The sequence below is a fragment of the Ovis aries genome, chromosome 3 (assembly GCF_016772045.2).
Source record: "Ovis aries strain OAR_USU_Benz2616 breed Rambouillet chromosome 3, ARS-UI_Ramb_v3.0, whole genome shotgun sequence".
Taxonomy (NCBI): domain Eukaryota; kingdom Metazoa; phylum Chordata; class Mammalia; order Artiodactyla; family Bovidae; genus Ovis; species Ovis aries.
The window spans coordinates 77,362,020-77,374,317 of NC_056056.1; the positions used below are offsets into that span (position 1 = coordinate 77,362,020).

Genomic DNA, 12,298 nt, shown 5'->3' on the forward strand with positions numbered 1-12,298 from the left:
TGGCCATCTCTGTAGCTCAAGCAGGACTTCCCTGTAGCTCAAACGGTAAAGAACCTGCCTGCAAGGCAGGAGACCAGGGTTTGATCCCTGGGTTGGGAAGTTCCTCTGGAGAAGGGAATGGCAATCCACTCCAGTATTCTTGCCTGGAGAATTCCATGGACAAAGAAGCCTTGAGGGCTACAGTCCATGGGGTCGCAGAGACGGGCACGACTGAGCGACTAACACATACATGAGGTCTAAGCTGGCCATCTCTAGTGAAATGACCAATACTTACCTTTTAATCCAGAATGTCCCTCCCACTGAAATAATGCACCCGTACAGTTCTGTTCTGGACTCTGGCATATGCTGGAAAGAGCCCAAGTCTGGAAGTGACCTATTTGTTCCGCAGTCGGGAACTGAGTAAACCAATTCCCAGTAAACTGAGGACATCTGAAGTCAGACATCTGAACTACAGGGTACTACAAATACTACCCAGCAGTGTGAAGAAAAGGCAGCTCTGATGCGGAACAATCTCCAAGAGATACATTTTGAGTGAAAAAAGGCAAATGGGAGAATACGCATTTTAAAAAGGAAGAAAATGCTACATGCATATAACCACTTGGGAACGCTGCTAACTGTCTTGGAATGACACAAGAGCCTAGGAACACTGCCTACAGAGGAACCAGGAGGCAGGGGGTGGAGATGGAAGGAAAACTTATTGTCCCCTGTACCTTTTTATTTTGGTATCTTGTGTAAGAGTCTTCTATTCCAAAAATGTGAAAAGAATGAATAAAGTGGAATTTAACAAAAGGAATCACACCCAAAATGACACAGGGGCCTCACAGGACTCCAGCCAGTCAGAGCAATGAAAGCGGATCCTGACCCTGTTTCCTCACCTGTGGGGAGGAGGTAACCTGTGTGGCAGGCCCACCTCCACCTGGGAGGCTTGAGAAAGGCGAGGTGTTCACCCAACCTGCACAGTGACCAACTCCATTGAGCACACAAGTCCCCACTCCCCCAGGTCCCCTTGCCTGCCAGAATGTCCTCACGGCCCCAGCCCACAGTGTTTGCAGAAGGTGGTAATGATGCTGAGGGACTTGGGGCACAGGAAGCCCAGACCCCTATCTGCCAGTCTTCAGCCTGGTGGAGGCCTTGAGTCCCGTAGAACCGTCAAAGACCCAACGCCACCAGCAATACACCCTCCTGGTTGGGTCGCCTCTTCCTCCATCTCCACCACCACCCAACACACCCCATGAAACACCACACTGGGCCTGGCACCTACACCCCCAGCCCCACCCCCAGCAGGTGGGAACATCTACCAGGCTCTTCACAAGGGACGGCGCCCTTCTTAACCCCAAGGAGCAAGAGACTAAGAAAGGGGTTCTCAGCCCGTGTCTGTGCATCCCAAGCCCTCCAGTCAACACACAGGAGAATGAGCTTCTTGCCATCTCATCTGCAGGCAGTTGCACCCCCCAAAACGATGCCAAGCCTTTACTTTCACATCTCCTCTGGTATCTCACAGCCCCCTGAAAGATGGAACAAGCAGGAATTGCCTTTTCCATTATATTTTGGAAAGAATGAGACTCAGGGAAGCAAAATGACTTCAGCCGACACTTCGGGCGACAGCAACCACAGCCAGACCGCCTGGCTCACTGTCCTTCCCTCTTCCCATACCCTGTCGGCTCCCAGAACCTCCTCTTCTAAAGACGACCATCCCGCAACACGTGCAGGCTTCACTGCTTCAGCGGCTTCCTGAAGCCCGGTCCCGCTCCCAAGCTCTTGGGCACGCTCATCCGACAAGACGGGAACAAGCCAACCCACCCCCCCCACGCTGTCCTCTCCAGGGAGTCCACACACACATGTCCAAGAGACAAGGGGCACCTGATTCAGCGAGACCAACGTGAGCAGCTCCCAGGACGGGAAGAAATGACCAGGTCCTGCTCTTCTGCCAGCAACCTACCCCTTCTTCAAGTGCGTCACGTAAGCGCTCTGGAGGGCAGCTTCCAGGAAGTAGGTGAGCTCGTAGTCGACCGGGTGCGAGCCTTTCAGGTGCCGGGATGTGGTGTTACTTGTGACCTAGCAAGGGAGACACAGAGAGAGCTGCTGTCTGCAGGTTCCAAGGCTGAGGGGCTGGGGCCAGGGTCAGTCCAGGCAGGGGCAGCGGCTCCAGCACCTCCCAAGCCCCCAGGCACCTCAGGGACACGTAGCGCAGTATTCAGACCAAACGCAACCTGATCTGTTTCCACTTAAAATAAGTCTACAATATAATACTTTCCAGCAATACTAACTATTCACATGAAATGTTACAGGAGTATCTAAGGGTACACAGAGACTAGCAATGGTGATGGAAGAACCTCAGCATCCTCTATGCTTTAAACTGAGTAGATGGTTTCCTACCCACTAAGTATTACATTGTATGATTTGAAGACAGACTACATGTCATTTTATTATACTCTGTCAATCTACAATATATTAGACCAATGCTTTATCTAAAATGCTTTGATTTTGTATACCTTGACAAATTTTACTACCCTATGTAATAAATGTGTATTTTTGTACTTGGAGAAACTGTTGCTAAATTTTAAAGTTGTTTGGTTTTAAAGGCATTGATAAGGGATATGTATGAAGCCCATGCTGTCTGTCAAATAAAACACTACCCTTCAGAAAAAATAAATAAATAAATCAAATAAGTCTAAACCATTCTCTGCATGCAAATGCCGGATGCCCACAACAGCCCTCCAACGCTGGTTTTATTTGCACTTCAGAGGAAACTGAGGCTCAGAAAGTGCCTGAGAACACAAAGCTGGCTTGAGCCATGATTGCAGACTCAAGTCTGGCCAGCTACACATTCCGGGCTCTGTATTTATTGGTCCATTCATTCAACAAGCACTCAAGCGGCTACCAAATGCCAGGCACTGCACTGTCCTGTCACATACCTCAGAAGAGCCGGATGGCTGAGCCCGGGTCTCTGGGGAAGCTGAGGAACAACTATATTATTAACTGAGCTGTCACTTAAGCTCAGCTCTGGGAGGGCCTGCCTTCACGACGCCACCTTCCTCTCTGATCCAAGGGGAAAAAAAATTAACGAGCCATCCACCTATTTTTCAAAAACTGACATAGGTTTAAGGATTCTTAGTTCCTCAGAGGATGGCGCTGGGTCTTAGAAGGCATACCCAGTCTTGCCGAGAATGCACAGGGTTCCACGGCCTGCCCTCCCTGGACCCACATAACCAGTTATCAAGGCCCATCTGTGAGCCCAGAGTCCCCGGGGTGCTGATTCCAGCCCTGAACACCATTACAGCTCATCGTCTACATGGTCCCCTTTACAGAGTCCAAAGGCCAAGCTTCTACTGAATGGGTGACCTTCTCTTCTTCCTGAATGCTTCCTCCAAACCATATGTAATTCAAATGTGAAGAGCTTCTAAAACACTGCATGTGACCTTGGCAGAGGTCAACTCAAGTCTCCACGTGGACCTATGCCGGTGAATACACTCGAGTCTTGTTTCTGCAGCCTTAAGAATGGGCCTCTTCCCCACCAGGGGATCCAGTGAGGGACTCCCAGGGCACCTGAGAGTCGAGAAGAGTGTCTGGCCTGACTGCACCCCTCCAAGGGGAGTGGGTGGTGCTGACCAGTCGCTAAGTCACATTCAACTCTTTGAGACCCCATGGACTGTAGCCCCCCAGGCTCCTGTGTCTGTGGGGGTATTTCCCAGGCAAGAATACCGGGGTGGGTTGTCATTTCCTCCTCTAGGGGATCTTCCGGACCCAGGATCGAATCTGTGTCTCCTGCAGTGGCAGGTGGACTCTTTACCACTGAGCCACCCAGGAAAGCCCTCCAAGGGGACAGGAGTGGGCAAATAGACTAACCTAAGCCTCATCTATTAAACAGAGATGACTGTAATACTTACTTCATAGAGCTGTTGTGAGGGCTGTCTCAAACAGGGCTGTCAAATTTGGTCATACGAGCTGAGCTCATCAAGGAGTTTGCCGGCTCCCCATAGACAGCGTGGACTCTTCTATTTATTAAAACAGTTTTCTGGCAGTAAAGAGTCTCACGCTAACAGGATCAGGATACTATAAGGAGTTTCCAGAGCATCTTAAGGATGGGTGCAGGGCCCTCTTTTCTAATTTGCACAAGCATAACCTATGGGGTTAATTGGCGGGGCTGGAGGGCTGGGTGGTGCACAGATACACGTGCTCAGCAGAGGGCAGTGATGACAACGAGGTTGTCATTTCCAGCTTACCTTCTCCAGTTCCTGCAGGAACACCTGAGCGATCCAGGAGGCTCTCTCAAAACAGGTGATCACTTCCTCCTCCCTCTCAGTCAGGCGGGGGCGGGAAGCAATGGAGTTGGGCAGGCGTTCCAGGGAGAGGCCTGCAGGAGGAGGGGCGCACTTCGGACCTGCCCTGCTTGAAGGTGGGGGCGCCCAACTCCAGGCCCCTCTCAGGGGCCCAGGGTGGCCTCATCTGAGACTCTGGAGCAGCCAGTGGGAAGCAGAGGTCCGGGGAGTGGGGGGGAGGGCCTAAAGCAAGAATGGTATTAGCAGCAGCTGGCATCAAGCGGTGGGCAGACAGCAGGCACCCGTGCCCCATGTGGGGAACCACACTGGTGGTACCTGCATGCTCAGCTCCTGCCTGGCCTTCCAGACAGCACTCCACAAAGCAACCCTGACCCCTCCCGAGGCACTCTCCATGTCTGAATCCTGGAGCGGTTATTTACATCCAACTCCTCTCCCCCAGTAGTTAGACTTGAGCAAATGAGTCTCTCTGGACTGTATCAGTGCCAGTCCTTGCACATGGTAGCTGCTCGATTACACAGCACTTACACACAGACCTCTCAAGGAACCAACCAATCTCTACCCCGCCTACATTACACGCTCAGATCCTATGTGCCTGCAGGAGAATCTGCTGTTTTTGTGTCCCTGGCATTCACTTCCCATTCTTTCAGCAGCAGCACCTCACTTTCCCTTTGAGTGTCCATCCCGCAGCCTCAGCCCCCATGGTTCACAGAGTAAAGACCCCATCCCACCTCCAGGGCAGGCACGTGATCCAGGCTGACTTATCATCAAGCCCACAGTGATTGGCTAGGGTGTGCACGTGGCCAGGTGGGGCCAAGAGGACCCCATCCCAGAATTCTCACCCCTTCCACTGGGCTTGTTAAGCAGCTAAGAGGTCAGACTGGAAATGTTAGGGAAAGCTGACTTTAAAACGAAGCAACATAATGTGAATGTCATTAACATGAGGGTACACTTAAAAACGGTTAAGATGGTATATTTTATACATGTGTGTTTTCTTACCAAAATTTAAATATAAGAAAAGTGAAGTGAAAGTGAAGTCGCTCAGTCGTGTCCGACTCTTTGCAACCCCATGGACTGTAGCCCACCAGGCTCCTCTGTCCATGGGATTCTCCAGGAAAGAATATTGGAGTGGGTTGCCATTTCCTTCTCCAGGGGATCTTCCCAACCCAGGGATCGAACCCAGGCCTCCTGCATTGCAGGCAGACACTTTTAACCCCTGAGCCACTCTAAAGTCAAAACAAAAACAAAAATCCCCAAACTATAAGAAACCAGGAAGAGAAAGCTGTGAAGGAAAACAACTGTATTTTTATCTGTTGTTTTAAGACAGGAAAAAGACTGACTAAACTCTTAGTCATTAAAAAAAAAAAAAAAATGAAGTCTACACAGAGCAGAGATGAGACTTGATGGTAAAGGGCAGATTCCTGAAGAGTTTGAACACCTTGCCTGAAGAACTATACCCTGAAAACTTCCAATGTATGCACCAAGAAATCACTTCCCCTACTTCTCCCTTGAGGCAGGGGAGGGGTCAAAGTCTGCTTAAATTGTACTCCTGACCTGAGACAGCTGCCCTAGATGGCGGCTCTCAGTGGGCAGAACTCAGATCGTTCTCATCTTTGTGCCCACACAGTATGTGACATGTAGTAGGTGTTCAAGATGAACTAACTGAAGGAAGGGATAAGAAGAGAATCCTCAACTCTCTGCTTTTGGCCCTAACATCCAACTGATGACCACTTAACATTTCAAACCTCCTCTCCCCTCCCCCTCTCTTATCTCCTAATTTCGGGCTTTATATCTTGAGTAGATAAAGAGATAAACTGCCTTCCTGTCACGTGCAGCTCATAGTTCTGCCTCCAGGCTCTCATCCATCCTGCTCATAGCTCCCAGGATGATCCTTCTAAAACTCTACTGCTTACAACCCCTACAAGGGTCCCTGCTGCTATAGCAAACTCCTGACTCTCTGTACCACACCCTCCAAGGTTCATCCCTGTCAACTCCCTAGCCTTGTCTCTCACCACACATTATAGATTAAATGTTTGTGTCCCCTTGAAAGTCACATGTTGAAAACCTAAAGCCCAAGGTGATGATATGAGGAGGCTAGCCTTGGGGAAGTGGTTAAGTCCTGAGGCTGGAGTCTGTAGAGACCCCAGAGAGCTCCCTCAACTGCTCCATCATGCGAGCACGCAGTAACACGCTGGCAGCCTGCAATTTGGTTCAGCAGCAGAGAGCCCATCTGCCAATGCAGGAGACACACGTTTGACGCCTGGGTCACAAAGATCCCCTGGCAAAGAGAATGGCAACCCACCCCAGTAATCTTGCCTGCAGAATCCCATGGACAGGGGAGTTTGGCAGGCTACAGTCAGGGGTCTCAAAGAGCCAGACACAACTTAGCAACTAAAATCAATAACAAACAATCTGGAAGAGGTGCCTCACCAGAACCTGATCTTGATTTCAGACTTCCAGCCTCTAGGACTATGAGAAACAAGTGTCTCTGGGGGTACAAGCCAGCCAGTGTGTGGTGCTTTGTTCTAAGCCTGAGCTCACTAGGACACCGGACCTGCTGCACCCGCACCCAGCCTCTGCTCCCAGATGCTGACTGCTCAGACTGTTCCTCTTGCCTGGAATGTAAGGACCCCCAAAGTCCACCCAAAATTACAGCTCACCTTCTGCCCCACCGAGTGCCACCTCCTCTGTGGAGCTCCTCCTGGTACACCCTGGTATAATCAACCATCTCTCCTGGTCTATACTTTACATATTTCAGCCCCACCATTTTTTATACTTATTTATTTGTGCACATTTGCTCAGCCAGACTGTAGGCTCCTTAAAGGCATAGGCCTCATCACGTTCCCCTTTCTACAACCTGGCACACAGTAGGCACGATGCAAGCACTGGCTGGCTGAACAAACAACAAGCCTGATCATGTCTGACAAAGTACAGAGTACTCTGCAAACACAAGGTAAGGAATGACTGCCTTTCTTGGCTAGATGTCAACCCATATGGATTCAGTGACCTTGCCCTCTGCCAGGATGGGGTGTGAACTGGTTCAAAGGTCGGGGTGCCTCAGTCTGGGAAACACTGGGCACAGGCCGTGAAGGCCCTTGCTCGACACAAATACTCAGTTACCCGGGTCACCAAGTGTCAACATGCCTCTTGCCAAATGACTCAGAACCAGGAGAGGAGTGACGGGGGAGGAAGAACAGAGGGTGAGCTGGAGGAGACGCAACCAGAAGGCAGAAGAAGGCAGGACCCCCGCATCAACTGCTAGTGCTGGCCCAGCCTCTCCTCTTGAGACCCATGGCCGATGCTCCCTGAAGGACAGCGGGACACAGAAACTGTTCACACCTGGCCTGCAAGCCAAGCGCAGATGGCTGGAGGGCACAGCCAACTCCAGAAGACACAGAGAGGGTCTGCTTCCACACACCCTGTGCCCGTCCTCCCCGCCCCGGGCCAGAGATACGCTACTGGTTGGGTTCCCTACTGCCTTACCTCTGGGCCCAGAACTGGGATGGGTGATGCCAGCTGCCTGGCAGGTTCAGGCTGCCAGTTCCAAGACCCCAGTGGGCTGGCCACAACAAAGCATCTGTCTGTGGGGCTGCTACCTTCCCTGCGCTTCATCCGTTTCTTCAGCTCCTAGCAGGGGCCTCTCCACTGTGCTTCTTGGAGAATTCTAAATCCATCCTCCTTGGAAGCTCACAGCGAAACCACCTCTTCCCTGAAGGCTTCGGAAGTCTCTCGACTCCAGAACCAGCAGAACGTTTTAGCTGCGTCTCCTCTGCGTGTGCCCTTCCCCTACACTGTAACTTTCCTCTGCCCATTTCTGGTTGATCTTTGCACCCAGCGAGAGCAAGACCTGGTGTTCAGTGAGTGGAAGGACGCACAGAGGAATGTGCACGTTCACTCAGGCAGAGTGCAGAGCCTGGTGAAGCTTCTCCCTCTCTAAAAAACAGTGCATGCTGAATTTATAAACAAACCGTAGCATATTTATACAATGGAATACTACTCAGAAATAAACAACACAGATGAATCTCTCAGAACTTATAACTGTGCAGAAGAAGCCTGATATCAAAAAGTACAGGCTCTATGATTTCAGTTATATGTCATTCTAAACAAGAGCAAAATTATTACCTGTATTAATAGAAAAGAAGCAACCATTGCCTGGGGTGGGCTTGGGGGAAGGGACCAATAGGCAAAGGACCTGAGGGAATTTTCTGGAGTGATGAGTATGTTCTTTGTCTTTACTGGGCTGTTGGTTACATGGGTATCTACATTTGCCAAATTCATCAAATTACACACTCAAGACCTAGGAACTGTATAAAAATATATCTAAAAACAATAAAAATATTCCTCTCTTAAAGGAAGCAATTATGACTCTAGGGAACTAATGAAGATCAAATTAGAGGGGATATAGTCATTGAAGTGGTGGTGTATGAAATAATTTCCAACATACAGAAGACCAAAAAGCTTCCTGAAGCTCCTCCTAGTGAGAGTCACAGTCCAATTACTGAGTTCTGTCCATAAAAAAAGGCTTCTTTGCCTTATATTTGCTCTTTGATTCAAATGAAGGTCCATTTTCCTGTCTATGAATATCTAATGGGAAATATAGCAGGGACTCCAGGCCTCGAGTTTCTTCACCCTCCGCCCTGTGTGTGAGACCACACTAGGTCCAAGATGGAGACAGGCTGCTCCTGAGCCTGCTGCCCAAAGATCCCAGTGGATCCCAGCCCTGTCAAGTGTCAAGAAGCCAAAGGCTACCAGGAAGCACTGGGTACTACCTCCTGAATTTCCACTAGCAGAGGGGTCTTTCTGTGAAAACACCCTGTCCTATGAGAGAGGGGAGTTCCTCTTTCAAGAAGAACTCTTGCTTTCTCATGAACTCCAAACTTTCCGTCTGGAGGCAAACTGACCCTGGCACAGCTCTGGGCTCAACACACAGGCTGGCCCTGGCCTCATCAGTCTGAGTGACTCATCCCATCCTGGACGGCAGTTCTTCCAAGAAGCCCCGCCCTTGGAGCCTGGGATTCTGGATGTGGAGATGGAGAACGCGATGCTTTCTGTACTGGAACTTTCCAGATATGTGGAGCTCTCCCTCCTGCCTACCCAGCTGGTCAAAGAGTACAGGGCACGCAGGAAGGGCACACCCCATGGAGGTGGAGGATGGCAGAGAGGAAGACATGCCAGGGACTGCTCCAGCCCTCAGAGGGGAAGCCTCAAGGCCAGGCTGGGAAGAGCTCTTACAAATCACACTCAAAAGCAGACAACTGTGGGAATACAAGATGGTACAGCTCGGTCATTCCTCAGAAGATTAAAAACAGAATTACCATATGACCCAGCAACTTTACTTCTGGGTATATACACAAAAGAATTGAAAAAAAAGGTCTAGAAGAGATATTGTACACTTACGATCATAGCAACAGTATTCACAATAGCAAAAAGGCAGAAGCAACCCAAGTGTCTATTGATGGATAGATACAGAAAATGTAAGATATATATACAGGGGGATATTATTCAGCCTTAAGAAAAAGAAATCCTGCCATATGCAACAACACGGATGAACCTTAAGGATATCATGCTAAGTGAAATAAGCCAGTCACAGAAGACAAAGTCTGTATGATTCCACTTCTACAGGGCACCTGCAGTAGTCAAATCAAGGACGGAAAGTAGAATGGGGACTGCAAGGGGCTGCGGGAGGCGAATGGAAAGCTGTTTACTGGACGCAGAGTTTCAATTTTGCAAGATAAAGTGTTCTGGAGATTGGTTGCTCAACAACATGAATGTACTTAACACTACTGAACTGTACACTTAAAAATGGTTAAGATAATAAATTTGATGTGTATTTTACTGCAGCTGAAAGATTGTTAATGGTTAAGATGCTAAATTTTATATTTTACCAATTGAAAAAATTTAAGAAAAGAAGAGCAGCCAATTTGACTTTATCAGTCTCTGAGAAGTGCATATACTTTGACTTCACTCTACTTCTAGAAATTTATCCTTAAAAAGATAATGTATGCAAAAAAATTAAAAATTTAGTCTTAAGTATATCCAGTACAGCATTGTTATAATGGCAAAAAAAAAAAAAGAGAGAGAGACAGACTTAACCTACAGGTTCAATAACAGGAGATAAGTTTGCTAAACTGCAATAGATTCTTGCAATGAAATGCTATGATGCTACTTTAATGTACACATATACTAGAAACTAGTTTATAAAATATTAACTTCAAAAAACAAGTTACAAAATACATGAATGTATGAACTTATTTTTCTTTAAAATATAAACCTACAGGAAAAAAAGACTGGAAGAATATACCCCAAAATATTTACAGAGATCCAAGTCTCAGTTTCCCCAAACACAAAATAAGGTCGCTAACAATGTCCACCTCATAGGCTGGCTGTGAACATTAAATTTGATGATATTCTGAAGAACAGAGCATGTGCTCTCAGAAAACATTTCAAGTAATGCTCAAAATGATCTGTTAGGTAGGGGTTTAGCCCTTCCCTAGAATGGCAAACAGGAAATCTAACTCAGGGAGAGGAGATTCCCTCCAACACCTCTCCACTCTAAGTGCCAGCCAGACCCAGGTCTTCCGGCTTCAACACCATCCGTCCTCTCAGCCCAGACTCCATACGTCTTTCCTTACTTACCCTCGATGACCCGCCAGCGGTTCCCAAATCTCAGGCTTCTGGCCACCCATGGGGGCCTGCCTTTCACATGTGTATCTAATGGCTGAAGGACAGCCGTCTACCCTGGCACAGCTGGGCCATGGTGTCAGCGCTGGTTTCTCAAATGCACCCCTCTGTCCCCCGTCCACATTTCACACCCCCACCAACTACTCTCGGGGGTGGCCTCCAACGATGGAGGAATGGGCCACCAGGAGATGATGCAGGGAGACCACACCCACTCCTTCACTCCCAGCTCCACGGTCTCCCTTCTGTGAGTCCGCCCACCTTCCTGCCCTGTTTTGTATCTCTCAACCCAGGCAGGACCTCAGTAAAATCTTGGTGAGCACACAATGAACACACCAGCCCCTTGCAAGACGCCCAGACTGCTCATTCGTCTCCATCTGCAGGCCAGCCTCTCCCTCCAGGGCTCACAGTCTGACCCGTTTCCCACAAGGCAGATGGCCCACACCCCTTGAAGAAGGAAGCCAAAATAAACAGCTAATTCCTGCCATACCAGGACTAAAAAAAAACCCCAAACCAAATATCCCCACCATATCCCACCCTAGGAGCTGCCTGGTGTTCTTTCATTTTTCCAAAGTTTTCTTGCCTGGAAAAAAATCCCATGGATTGAGAAGCCTAGCAGGCTACAGTCTTTGGGACCCTACTGAGTGAGCATGCACACATAAATGGTTACTTTTTAAAAAAAGGACACGTGTGCATAAGCTTGAACTTACACACACACACAGACACACACACACACACACACACACACATAAAGCCATAAAATCCCAGGAGAGAGCAGAAGAGCTGGCGGTTTCAGAGACTGAATGAACAGAAAAAAAAATCTTGAGGAGTGAGGAAAAGATAATTCTCACAGCTACTTAATGTTTTTTATATTTTTACTTTAAAATTTTCACAGCACTTTCACAATTTAGCATCATACTACAGTATTTTGGGTGAACCAGGGCTATCTCCCTCCATGGCCAGGTCATCCTTTTATTAGCTGGCCAGGAGATAAACCTCCCAGAGTAGCCTCCCTGGTGCTGGACTGTGAGCAAGAAGCAAAGGGATTGGCTTGGCTAAAGGGGTCCACAAGCCCCAAACTAGGCAGCAGTGACTAGGTCTGTAGGGTTTCAGGCAGGGCACATGGCCGCAGAAATGGGGGATCATTGCCGCAAGGGCCAGAGAACAGGAAGCAACACAGGCTGGAGGAGAGAAGGAAGTCATCTGCCAAAGAACTGCTGAGAGGTGGACAGCGACCCTGGGGCTTTCAGGGCTGAACTGGGTAAGGCTCAAGATGTCAAAAGAACAGGCCTTGAAGCATCATGCATGTCCATGAGAACTGGGGATGCCCTTAGAACTCAGAT

General features: G+C 48.8%; 1 protein-coding gene across 8 annotated transcripts in view; it reads right to left on the reverse strand.

Moving 5' to 3' along the window:
* Positions 1-12,298, reverse strand: part of TTC7A (tetratricopeptide repeat domain 7A) — a 115,301-nt gene that overhangs the window by 83,036 nt on the left and 19,967 nt on the right. For 6 of the 8 annotated variants that reach the window (XM_042246211.2, XM_027966870.3, XM_027966872.3 and 3 more), the window contains 2 exons: positions 4,224-4,354; positions 1,940-2,055 (listed from right to left, as the gene is read on the reverse strand). In XM_042246211.2, the coding sequence (XP_042102145.1) occupies positions 1,940-2,055; positions 4,224-4,354 (247 nt within the window). Of the gene's footprint in view, positions 1-1,939; positions 2,056-4,223; positions 4,355-7,760; positions 8,073-12,298 lie in introns of those variants that run through there. The other 2 variants (XM_060412205.1, XM_042246214.2) reach the window with 2 other exon arrangements.